Here is a 13,285-nt window from a genome sequence, read left to right on the forward strand (position 1 = left end):
CATCTGAAGCTCAAGCCCTGACATCCAACAGGTCAGGAGATAACAAAACCAAGCAGCACAGACTCGACCCAGAGCTCTGCCATCATAGGGAACACATTTTTGTTTCTCATGCAATTCTCAACTCAGCAAACTTCAGCCCAATCCAGCCTCACACTCAATGACATCCCCTCCTCACCCCTTCAACTCTCCAGCACTGCTAGATTCTGTAATTTGCACAGTGCAAAGACAGACCATCATGAACACAAAATTTTTACATGCTATCTTTTCGTGTCCACACAGGCTAACCAAAGCATATTCTAATACTGTTCTCCAACAATATTCTCCAGTCTAATTGAGCAGAAACTTAATAACCGAATTCCTGTGCCTACATGTTCTTCTCTTTAAACTTTGAAGCCAAGACAATTGGCGTTTAAATTTTATTAAGCAATAGTTATTCAGACATCCAACATTAATCTGACTATTATAGTTCTGACTTCCTCACACTAATTTACTTTCATAAAAGACATCATTACATTTGAGTGTTATGAACTCTATGGCATTAGGATTAAGAAAGGATTCACTTCACAGAAATTCTGATAAATATGCTCTGTATAAGATCTGAAACTGCAGACAATGTTTTAATGAGGTGCCCTCTAAAATGAAAGAGTGGAAAAGGCAAAAGTGAAAAACCACATTCATTTCAAGGTTCACATCCTTCTCCCATCTCAACAGAACTACAGAGAAAGCAGGGAGAGAAAAAGTTTATCAAATACATTACTGAGGTTTAACTGCCATTTCCTCCAGCCTTACTGAAAGATCATCTGTCTGCACTCTCTCACAAGACATTTATCTTGGACTTGCTTTTGTCAAAGTTCACACATCCTACTGTATAACATACTACAACAAACATCAGGGTCTGAGATAGTAACACTCTGCCACTGTATAAACCACGTAGGTCTTCTGTAACTGCTCACAGCAGCGAGGTCTCTTCCACATGGCAATGCTGCATAAACACCGATAGCATCTCTGCCTCTTCCCCTTGCTCTTTCAAGCAGCTTATTTTCTAAACACAGCTTTTATTTGATACATCTTCACAACACAAATATCAATAATAAAATATTTGGGGGCTATTAATACACCCTGTCCACAGCTCTACTTGGTACTTAGAGCAAAAGGCAATTTTTACAACTCAAGAGTGTAGCTTGGGTGCGATTCCGAGCCCCTGGCCCAGGGCAGATCTTCGACGCAGCTCCCACCCGCGTGCTGTGCGCCAGCCCCAAACCCCTCTCCTGGTTGTGCTGACATAGCCGTCTATTGGAGCTGGTTAAGCTGAATTAGGGAAATCTGTGCTGGTTCAAAATACTTATTTTGGGGGTAGGGCTATTTTTAAACACAGGTAAACCTGAATGCTCCATGGCCCCTGAAAGTCACATTGGCATTAGCGAGCAGGAATAAGCAACCTGTTTAAAACAAAATAAGGACTAAAAACCTCGAACAAATAAAAATACCCCCCAAGAAATCCACAAAAGTCTCATTATATTACTGCCTCTGCTTTCTGTATCAGTGTCATAGGTGGACTTTGTCTGCAGCTGCTGACAAGCAGCGAGGTTATGACTGATGAAATAGGAGCAGGAGGATGCTGGAGAGCACGTCAGCAGAGCAGCCAGAGAGAATGAACTTCACCATTTTGTGATTTAACTCTCTTCAGAACCACGGGAAAACACTCAAGGTGTGCTACTCTGTCATTCTGTAGCACAACAAAGCAAACTATGTTTCTGGACTGTTAGGGCAACAGCCGAAGGGGGTGGAGGGGAAGCATCAAAAAGCCAACTGAGTTCATGCATGTCGGCATGTGAGTATCTTCTCAAACGTGACAGCTTGGGCTCTCACAGCACTAAGGGTCCCCATTACCAGTTACGGTATTTCCAGGATTGCCTTACATTTTGAAAACGAGAGTTCACAGACTTCTTAAAATCCACAGTTTTGAGTACCAGAAAAGAGAGAATAAGAATTTTAACTCTGATTCCCAATTTTCAGCCCTAACTTGCATGCAAAAAGTTACCAAATTAATAACCATTTGCCACCTATCTAAAATCTGCTATTAGTACTTGAATGACATGACAGCTCTGAAACCAGGGACACTTTCTGATCACTTAAAACTTTCTTTTTCCATTTAAGTATACTGAAGATGAGGAGAGCGTGTATTAGTTAAACTCTGGAAAAACCCATTAGGGAGAAGGAGTATTTAAGATTTGCAGACAAAGCAAAAAAAATCTGGAAGCAAGAGGAAGGGACCAGAACAATCTACAGAGGTAAGCTGAAATTCAGCAGGAAAGCCACAGCTTTGATGTGCAGTGCTTCCAAACAAACACTAGTCTAAATTGGAAAGTTTTAACCTTTCATCCTACCTATTAAATGCCACCTGTATTTTATAATCCCTGTGAGCAGACCGAGAAAATTATTAACATTTCAGCAGCCACTGAGTATCAAGACATTTAATATAGTATCAATTACTTCAGGAAAACAGATGATAAACATTAATTTAGCTATACAAACCCTTTTAATAAAGTGATGTTACCTTTTTTCACTACTAATGCCACTAAGTTGTTTGGGGATTGGGGTTTTTTTTTTCCAAAGTTATTACAGCTTTTCTCACTTTTCTGGATATGGCCTTAAAACAAAAGTGATGCTATTCAAGGTCTATTATATTTAAGGACCAAAAGGAGACTGAGCCACCAAAGACACTGCGGACAGAACATGCCTTGGGCTGCTCCCGTGTCGCTGGCAGGGCGGCCAGCAATCAAACAGTGCCATTGTGGTCATCCCCACAGAGCACCGGCACCACTCGTGTGGTACCCACTGACATCCCAGGACCATGCCATTACGCCAGAGATGTCATAACTCCCAATAGTAATGATTACAAAGTATCTTCCACAGAAGATAAAGAATTTTCTGTCTATCCAGACCAAAAACTTAACTTCTGCATTTGATAAACTAGTAAAGGCATTGTGCAAGCTGGTTCTGAACTCCTGTTCCTAACATATTTTTAACTATAAGCTAAAAGACTTGACAGACATGGAACTGCAAAATGTAGAATCATAACATATATAATGTAAAGTCTGTGAAACTCAATGAATCTTGCCACTAGAGAATGAAGTTTTTTTGTCAAATGCTGTTAAAAAAACCCACAGGCAACCTTGCAAAACCCTTGCCAAAATTCAGTTGAATTTCAAAACACTAAATGCAATAGGCTGTTCATACCAAGCCCCTCAGCACGTCAGTTTGTTACAAAGCTTAAACCTGGTAACGTCTCTTAACAGATAGAACTGTTTTCAAGTGCTACAGAAATTGCACAGTAAGATACACTTCTCATCGCTAAAGCTTCCAAGGATACGGTGGACTAAGTAGCTTCAACCAGTTTTGTCGTCTTTCTTAGACATTTGGCACGGATGGCAGCAACTCGTTGTTGGTTGAATTAATTGAATTCTACTAAGTACAAGCTAAGATTAATTTTTTTAAAGGTATGATTCACTATTCACTTACACATAATACTTTAAAAAAATATTAATGTTTAATGGATTAAAATAAATTGTATAAATGCAAAATACACTCCTGCTAGCAAGAAATCAACCCATTATACCAGCCAATGAGATCCAAATTTTGTTCTCTTAAAGAGAAAGGAAGGTTAAACCACACCCATTTTTTATCTTTAGTTTTCGAGTCTGTCGGTAAATCATGACTGAATGTATTTTAACATTCCTCTGAATAAATACCTGCTGGCACGTGCCACTAGGGGAGAGCAGGAGTGCCACACAGCAGATGCAAGTACCTGCGGTGACTGGTGCTCCCCTCTCCCTGCCCGTGCCCCCTGCCACACACACCACACTGCTCCTCTGCATCACCAGAGCAAACGGGAATCGGCTTTATCAAAAAAACCCCAAACAACAAAAACATCGACACAAGCTATTTGGGCTGATTAGGCACGTGAAGAGGACACCGTGAAAACATCTTTACATGTCAATTCAGCATGGATCTTGCTTCATGTGGCCATAAAAGGATGCAAGTTTTTCCTTAAAAAAAATTGGAGAAAAAAATCAAGAAAAAAAGTTATTTTTTAGACAGTTATTAGTGATTAACAAATTTAAGCTGAAAACTACTTGTTGAAACTCCTAGTAAAACATATTTCTGGTAATTATTGGCTAAGAATGTGTCACAACACAAACTTCTTACTTGTATTTTTTCCTCATTAAATATAATTGGTGCAGATATTTCAGCAGCAGTAATCATTGCTCCAAGAAAAACATTTTCACCCTTTGTCTTTTAAAGGCTATCTACACCATAGCTTTCACCGTGTCAGATCAACATTTTAATATGATATTAGTATACCCTATAGGTATTGTAAGGACAAAATAAAATACAGTGGTTCCAAAACTTCACCAGGCAATTTAAAATAGTATAACAAGGAGGTACAGTGACCATACTGCCTTCCACCCACAGCCAGCATGGATTGCAGCAGCTGCAATCCACCACGAGTCACTGACGTACAAACCACACATGAACTGGAAGATTTAATAGTAGATCTCAAACAAACAGAAAACCCCACCAGCAGCAGCTCCCCACCCACCCAAATATACAAAAACCTACTCAAATCACACAAACAAAACTACCAGTAAGCTCTTTTCCATACAGGACCACCCAGCACATCAAAAAAAGACATGAGATAGGAAAAATATCAGTCCATTTCATCTCATCTTAGCCAATCGTTATGCTTCAAGGCCCTTGAAGTTACAAGAACAAAATACTATTAAGACACCTTTGTAAAATGAAGCATTTTTCAACCAGAGCAACTTCCATTAGGCTGCTGTTCTTATTTATGCCGAAACACAGTACAACTTGCTAAATTCAATTTACAACATGTTCCTCCACTAAATCCTTTAACCCATTTCTCCATATTTAATGTTCCTGAAATTTTAATCTTAATGGCTCAATTTTTCAGATTTGGACTTTGACCAAATTTTTTTTTAATTACCTTTAAATAAGGAAATGCTTATGCTAATAGTAATAGAACACTGGAAAATTAAACTGGCAGATTTCTCATTTTTTTTCCCCCAGAAACTCTGGTTATTCCTCTGCCCACAAAATACACAACATCACACAAAAACTAAATTCCTATTTTGATGTGGCTTTTTTGGTTTGCTTTTACGCTGCCTTATAGGAAAAATAGAATCATAGAATCGTTTAGGTTGGAAAAGACCTTTAAGATCATCCAGTGCATTTATTCCTCTTGAACAGAGTTGCTGGTGACTTTGACAAATGCCAAAAAATAGCCAGCATCTCTTCATACATTATTTTTATCTTCTATATAGCATGTGCTAGGGAATGCATTTAAATATTTTGGGGTCCTTCGCAGTGTGTCTGTGTTCGCTGAACTCTGATCAAACACAAGAATGTTTGTGCCAGGTCCTGATGGAGAAAGGGGACAGCGGCCCCAGCCAGCCGGCCAGCAAGCCCCTTAAGAGAGCTGAGGAAGCTTATGAGGAGATGATGAAGAAGGCAGAGATGATGCAAAAGCAGCAGGTCCATCCAGCAGGCACAGCCAGCTGTTCCCTACAGAAGTCCAATCATTAACACAGCACCACCAAGCCCACCACTAAACCATGGCCCTCAGTGCCACATCTCCACAGCTTTTAAATCCCTCCAGGGATGGTGACACCACCACCTCCCTGGCCACCCGGGCACCCCAGGGGCTCATGCCCAGCCAGCCCTCAGCCAGCCCCCCAGGCCCTTTCCCACCGGGCAGCTTCCCAGTAGTACAAAGCTGTACAATTATGATCATCTATTGAGCTTTTGTAGTAATGTTAGCATAGGTGGTGACGTCCATGGAAGTACACATTTAGTATTTTGAAGCGTAACTTATATATACTCCAAACATCCAATACACATACTGAACATTCATTTAAAAACAGACACTTGCAACAGGATCACACTAAGGAAAGTGCATTCTACATTTCTGACTGTTCTACACAGCCCTGAAGCACGAGGAGCGGGGGAAAGCACTGAATATAACTGCCTTCGAGGGTGAACACAGCTATCACAACTTGTTCCCAGGTTTTGTGATGCTGGAGGACCAGTTACACTAACATTGCCTTATAAGGCTCCAGGGTCCTTACACATTTATCTGTAACTACGTGTCTATCTATGGGTAGGTGCCTACTACCTCAGGATCTACACACTAAATGCAGCCAGAAGAGGCACAAAACATCTGCTCAGTTCTCCTCTTATTTGGTTTCTATATTTGAAACACACTTCCATGTTTCACATCACTGCCTGATGACAGATCACAATTCAACCCTCAAAGTAAAGGTTCACATGTAGCTGCTACGCTTCAGTGAAAAAGCAGGGCAGAGAGACTGCTCAATGGTGTGACACTTCAGCAAGAACCAAAACTGTTGAGGGAAGTATCTAATATGGAAGAATTTACCTTGGTGAAATCTCAGAACCTGAACTAAGGACAACTTCAAACAATCCTTCCTGTCTGAAGAGTACTTTTCAACCGGTTAATGGTTCTAAACGCTATTTTCCCAATGTTTGGTTCTAAAAATTAAACACGCTTTTTTTCTTAGAATTGGAAAATGCATGTAAATAAAATGATGTATGAACCAACTACAGTGAGATGACCAACGACTTGCCTCCATTTCCAGGAGATTACAAAGTTAGAGCGTACCTAAACCTGGGTGCCTTCTCATTTTAACACCATATACAGTAAAAATCACAGAATATCAAAAGCACCATGTTTAGGGATCCACTTTGGTTTGACACATTCTCTGATGCTATTCCCAATGCCAGTCACCCCTGAGAGCTTCAGGAGCAGCACACACATTTCCAGGGTTTGCTTCTGCCCCTCCACAAATAAGCCACTAAATTTACAAGCTGAGGGAAGTTTGGAGTCCAGTCCAAAAGACAAGCATCTTAGAGCTGCTCTTGGAAACTGCAGATAAAAGGAAAAACATCAATCCTCTACCAGAAGACAAACACAGCGCTAACACTGAAGAGAACCGCACCATTATTCTGGCCTGTTGTCTACTAGATCTATTCTTTATGTCCCCAGTGTAGCACTGGGGATAAACAGCAAGAAGCTGCTGTAAGGCTGCAGAGGAGTACACCTATCCACAGGGAGAGATCTGGAATGATAAAAAGTGTCTCTCCTGAAAAATACAATCATTACAGGGTTACAGTATTAGTAAAAGTACACTCTGTATTTAACTATAAAACATGGCAAGCAACACATTTAAGTAAATTATCAGTAAATGTTATGACACAAAAGCTAAGATGAACTGTTAAAAAAAAAAAATATCAATAGAAGGCCGCTGTGAGCTGTCTAGTGAGGTATTGCTGGGACTGAGTACCACAGCTCAATAGAAAGGAGTGCAGGAAAACTTTTCTTAACGAGCTGTTAACAGAAGGAAATTAGTTCAAGACTTCAGGGCAAGAACTTCTCTTATTCAATGTTTGTACAGTACTGAGCAGGAGATATTTTTTTCCTTTTTTTCCTGTTGGTACCTGGTGCTACTGCCAGTTAATAAACCAGGTTTTACAGTCATCAGCAAGAATTAATGAATCAAGTAAGAACAAGAGAAATGACAACTTGAGGAACTACAAGCTAACGCACTCGGGGAGAAAATACAGATCGCTACACTAGGGAAAAGAGAGTTTTGAAACACGAAGTTGGAGAAAGGAATTTGGAAAGTAGTAAGAATTTGAGAGCCTGGGGAGATGGCAGACACCAAATTAGACACGAGTGCATGAGACAAACAATATCACAGCTACAGGGAAAATGGAATTTTGGACGGCACGTACGAAGCTGGCACAGAACCAGACAAGGAAGCAAGCTGTGCTACGCTGCAGCTATGTGCTGTGCTAGGCACCTCTACAAAAGTCATACACAACACCAGATTTTCATTTCAGAGAGCAGATACAATTATTCAAAATGGGAAACCTTAATTCAACAGGAGTACGTACATGTAGTTCAAGTATCTAGGAAAAGAATAAATCTGGATTCCCATCGGCCAAAAATATACAGTAAGAGAGAGAACAGAACTACTATAAAAAAATCAGACTGACTAAACTTACGAGAAAAGCTTTATGACAGGAAGGAGCACAAGCCTGTGCAGTTACACTTCCTAAGCAGCGATAGAACCCCTATCATTTCATAAGCTGGAGAGCATCTTGTTAGTCATTAGTAACAGCAGAGAAGGAACAATTCTGCAAGAGAAGTATAACTGCCAGGTAAGTTCCTTCATCCTTAGTTCTGCAATTCTATGAACTTGATTTCTTATCTTAACACAGCAGTATATTTTTACATACATCTAACCCTGCTCTATCTAAATGTAATCTGTTATAGTTTCCCCAACTCATTTCCAGGCAGTCCTCCTTCATCCTTCAGCCTCTCCATCTCCCCACAATTTAGAGCATTCTTTCCTCAATGCATAGTGAAGATGACATCAACATCGCTTCTTTTTTGATACAAACTCTCAGACAGACATTAAAATCAAATGACAAGGAAGACAGGTGGACTCAAGTTTAGTTATTTCTTAGCCTCTGTTGAAGGTAACTGTGAGACTGTAGGAACATGAGAGAAAGGAAATACACCTGTAGAACAAACCACATGTGAGTAACAATTTGAAATTACGTGGCCAAGAACAATTACTGCAGCAGAAAAAAGACCTCAGAGTCACTATAATCTCAAGACTATTCCTACATCCTCAGACAGGTATACCCCAAACGCGACACTGCGTGACTAACTTTCCTCTCAGCTCTACATGCACATTGCTGCTGCTCGAGGCAGCCTCTTGAAAGATGCTTGTATGTTTTTTATATGCCCAACAAAGGCAAAATCTGCCTATAGGACAGGTGCTGATTTCTCGTCTCAAGATTCAGCCTCAGACATGGGTATCATGGGTTAATATTTCTACCCTCAACCCTGCAGACTCCTGTCGATCTGGAGCAAAGAGTAAGAGCAGTAATAATTAAAAAGCTCACAAAACAAGAGGATGAGCAGGAAGGCAGGCATCAGAAGCAGATATGAGCTGTTATGGCAACTCTCATTACAAACACTGAAAATAGGTGTGGAGGGACAGCAGTTTCACCATTACTTGGTCACAGAGTCCCCTGTCTACTTTAAAAGATGCTGTGAACTGCTCTCTGTCAGTAACGCACAAGTCATGTATGTCTTTAGTCATATCCAACATCCAGGAGCAACCACAGTGGAAAACTAAGTGCAGCAGAACATCCTTGCCAGCTGTGAGCTAGCAAAGGAAGCAGGAACTAGCACATACGTGCCCACTTATCTACCAACTGTAAAGTCAGGGCAACTTTCTGCTGCGACTGTTTCTCTACAAAACCTGAACACCACAAAGTGTATGGCTATTGCAGATAAAAATATCCAGCATCTTTTTATAAAACAGTTGGGTCATAACCATGCAAAAGCACTTGCACATTCCAGCTTACTGAAAAAGACAACCTAGGAATCCAACTAACATTTCAGTGAAGTTTTATCATGTTTTATCAAGCTCAGAGAATTAGAACTGGGAAGAATGCAAACCGCACAAATATGAACTATTTTTTTTTGGTTGCAGTGTGCCTTCTTGCACAAAAACCTACCCCAGAGGCTCAGTCTTGCTCACTCAGTGTTTTGAGACATAGGATAAAAGTCATAAAATGAGAACTGCAGAGATGCTTAAAGGAAATATCAGGGACCTGAAACTGGTTTTGAGACTAGAGTTTAAATTTACTATTTTCTTTCATCATTGCTAAAACTGTTCAACAGAGGAGAGCTTGATCTTGCACAAAGCTGCAAATATACGGTATAGCAGTTAGGAAATCATAAAAATTAGTGCTGATATTAATTAAGCCAAGATATTAACAATGCCAAAGGGTAGAATTTTTTTCTTGTTATTGACCAACAAGAAAAAACGATTACCATTACAAGCCACTGTATAACTACAGTATAACACCCATACACAGTACCTATACCACACCTTGCTGGGGCAGACGACACAACCGGACCACTGTGAGTTTAATAATGTTCCTCTCATTAGAGGAGATAACAAAATGAGAAATCAAGTGTACAATCACTCCCCTCCAAAGCCTTGACTAGACCCAATTTCACAATAACGCCCCTGGGCTGGAAAACACTGTGTTCCAGTGACTTAAAGAGAAGTACTCAGAAGTTGTAAAGAAATGTAAGGAACCAGAAACATACCCATGAGAATTCAGCTGCCAGAAGAGAGCTGGCAATAAGGTGACAAATAAAAGCACAGACTTGAGCAGAACAAGTTGATTTCAAAGACTACTGATGCTGAGTAAGTGCCTGTTCAGCTCACACAGACGCAAGCAGGAGGTCTGACCGACATCAGTGGAAGGAAACGCAAACATTTAAAACCATCAGTCTTCGTAAGTAAATAATCAAACAAGACCGCAGTAAGTTGAGGAGACAGGCTTTGTGAAACAGAGGGGTCCCCACCTGCGAGGTGGCGCTCTCTTCTCATCAGTACATCACCTTTTCAGGCCGAATTTGAGGTACGGGTATAAGCACTCCGTTTTCCCCCAAAATGACGTTAATCACTTTCTCATTTCAAGAAGTGAATGGAAGACACAGGGACTGAAAGCACCGATACGGGCATTACACATCCCAATACTTCCTTGCTTCGTTTTGTTCATTGGAAAAAGGAAAAGAACGACTAACCCACTGATCAGCCCAGGTCAAAGAAACGTCAAGCAAATGCTCTTATGATTACAAATTATAACACAACCCTCATCAGGGACAATGCTTTACATAACAACTATCCAGTCACCTGCGAGGAGGATGTGACTGTGACCCCGGAGTCTGCCCTCCCCTGACCTTCGGCAGCACCCACCGGAGCCACCTCCCGTGGCCGCCGCAGCACCAGCAGCACCCAGCCCTGCCCTCCCCATCCCCAGAGCAGCTCCGGGCCTAAAGCACTGACAGCAAAGGGGAAGGAACAAAGCCCTGACGTCAATTACTGGGAAAGGATTAAACCCATCGGCTAAGAGAGGGGAAGGCACCGGCCCCACCGGCCCCCAGATGCACCCCGGGTGCCCGCTCCCAGGGTTCCGGCTCTCAGACGGGAGGGCCGGGCCGGGGGGACCGGGGCCCGACACAGCCACCCACCGCCGGTCCCGCAGCTCCTCTCGGCGCGTCCCTCGCCCCGTCCGTCTGCGGGGAAACGCCGCAGCTCCGCCGCTGGAAACAGGAGATGCGCCACGAACCGGCCCGTCCCAGGCGCCCGGCGGGCCGGGGCCGCGCAGGTAGCGCTGGCGGGGGGAGGCGGGCTGCGGCCGGGCAGGGACGGCGGGGCGGGCCAGGAAAGCTCCCGAGAAGTGAGCCGGGGGGGAGGGGGGGAGGGGGGGGCGGGGGGAGGGGACGTTGGCCGCACCGGGATCCCGCCCTTCCCCCGCCGGCGGGGGTGCCAGTCTCGGCGGGAGGGCCTATCCCGGCGGCGGGCCCCGGCGCGTCCCCACCCCCGGCCGCGTCTCACCTCCGTTCGCCGCTCCGCTAGGCCCGGACCATTTCCTGGCTGCCGCCACCGGCCCGCCGGGCGGGGAAGGGTGTGGGGGGGGGGAGGGCGGGGAACGAAGAGGCCTGAGGGAGCGGGGCGCCGCCGCCGAGCGCCCGGGGAGCGCAGGGGCAGGCCCGGCCGGGACGAGGCCCGGGGAGAGGGGGGCGGGGGGGGCGCGGGCTCACAGGCGGGAGGTGGCGACGGCGGCTCCCCAGGGGTCCCGCCGCTCCATCGCGGGCCGGGGCCGCGCTGGCTGCGAGGCGAGATCGGCGAGGGCCGGCGACGTCGGCTTGGGCAGCCCTCGGCCCCTCGCCCGGCTCCGGCCTCCCTCCTCCCTCCGCCCGTCCTGCCGGGCCGCGGCTCCTCCCGCAGCCGGGCACTGGCGCTACCCGACAGCCCCCGCGCCGCCGCAGCCCCAGCCGCCGCTCACGTGACCCACCCACCGGGTGGGGGGGACTCCCGCGAGCACGCGACCCCGCGGGGCGGGGCAGCTCGTCACGTGGCCGCCCCTGAAGCGCGCTCCCGCCCGCGGCGCCCTCTGCCGGCCTCGCTCGCGCCCGCTAACGTCGGTTAAAACCCCGTCACTTTCGCAGGCGATTAAATATCCACATGTAAATACCGCGCTCCCGCACTGCGGCGCTCCCTGCGCCCGCCAGCCGCTGGGCCCGCGCCCTTCTCACGGGCCACCTCCTACTGGAAGGTGAACTCCCGCACGGCAGAGCCGTGCCCGGCGCGGCCCCGGCCCCGCCGCCTGCCCGGGCACGCAGGGCCAGGCCTGAGCTCTTCTGCCCGCTGCTCCGCTCCCCGGCGGCGTTCGGGGTGGGCCCGACCCCCGGCAACGGGCACGGCCCCCCCGGGCTGCCCCCCGCACCCGCCAGGATACGAACCCCCCGGCAGCGGCTTGAACAAGCATCTCCAACAGAAGCTCGTTTTGAAAAAACTTATAACTAGGCTATGTAAACCTTTTTTAATTTAAACAAAAACCACTTCTTCCACATAAACTGATGCTGAAAGGCACTGGAGCACGGTTCTACCGGGAGCTCGGCTGTTACCAAGTAATACTTTTTGAATGGCTTGAAATATCTGAGTCAAGTGCAGCAGAACAGTGAAAACACACCGACTTTTTTTTTTCCCCCATAAGTGTAACAGACTCCAGAACCTAAATCCTCTTTTAAAAAGTCTCTGATACTATGATTGCAGAGACCCTTCAAAGAAAAATTATGTAAAAAGTCATAATAAAAGTTTTAAATCTAGAGCCAATCTGAAGCAGTTCATAGCTACTCTAACTGGTAGTGAAATCTAATGTTTGTGGTGATGCTGAAATCCCACCAATGACACAACAAAGGCAATCAAATTGGGGTGGAGCCCCAACCTACCTGAAAATTAAACGCACATGTAAGTTCCCTTCTCTATAAAGGGAAGGAAAGGCACAGGCAGCTTCTCTAGGAAAGTAACACAGTACTGTAAATAACAGAAAATAACAAAAATACACTGTTCCTATCCGTTTCAATGATGTTTTTAGAATTACATTCTGCCAGTGACACTTCTGATACATCAAATTTCCAAAATCAAACATGTCCTGGTATTATGTTTTTTTATTACACCCCTCCCTCCCCTTACACATCTCGAGTAACGAAATCAGGTTGCGAAGATCTGCCTCAGCCACAACTGGTGTCTCAGTGTCTGGTTAAAGGCAGAGCTTAAATAAATATAATTTCATAAAGCAA

At 44.8% G+C, this 13,285-nt stretch overlaps 1 protein-coding gene across 5 annotated transcripts in view; it reads right to left on the reverse strand.

Moving 5' to 3' along the window:
* Nucleotides 1–11,975, reverse strand: part of AFF4 (ALF transcription elongation factor 4) — a 54,241-nt gene extending 42,266 nt beyond the window's left edge. For 2 of the 5 annotated variants that reach the window (XM_055812976.1, XM_055812975.1), the window contains exon 1: nucleotides 11,744–11,974. In XM_055812976.1, coding sequence (XP_055668951.1) covers nucleotides 11,744–11,790 — 47 coding nt within the window. In that variant the 5' untranslated portion in view covers nucleotides 11,791–11,974. Of the gene's footprint in view, nucleotides 1–11,170; nucleotides 11,368–11,537 lie in introns of those variants that run through there. The other 3 variants (XM_055812980.1, XM_055812977.1, XM_055812978.1) reach the window with 3 other exon arrangements.
* Between the last annotated feature and the right edge of the window lie 1,310 nt (nucleotides 11,976–13,285).

The sequence above is a fragment of the Falco peregrinus genome, chromosome 8 (genome assembly GCF_023634155.1).
Source record: "Falco peregrinus isolate bFalPer1 chromosome 8, bFalPer1.pri, whole genome shotgun sequence".
NCBI classification, from domain to species: domain Eukaryota; kingdom Metazoa; phylum Chordata; class Aves; order Falconiformes; family Falconidae; genus Falco; species Falco peregrinus.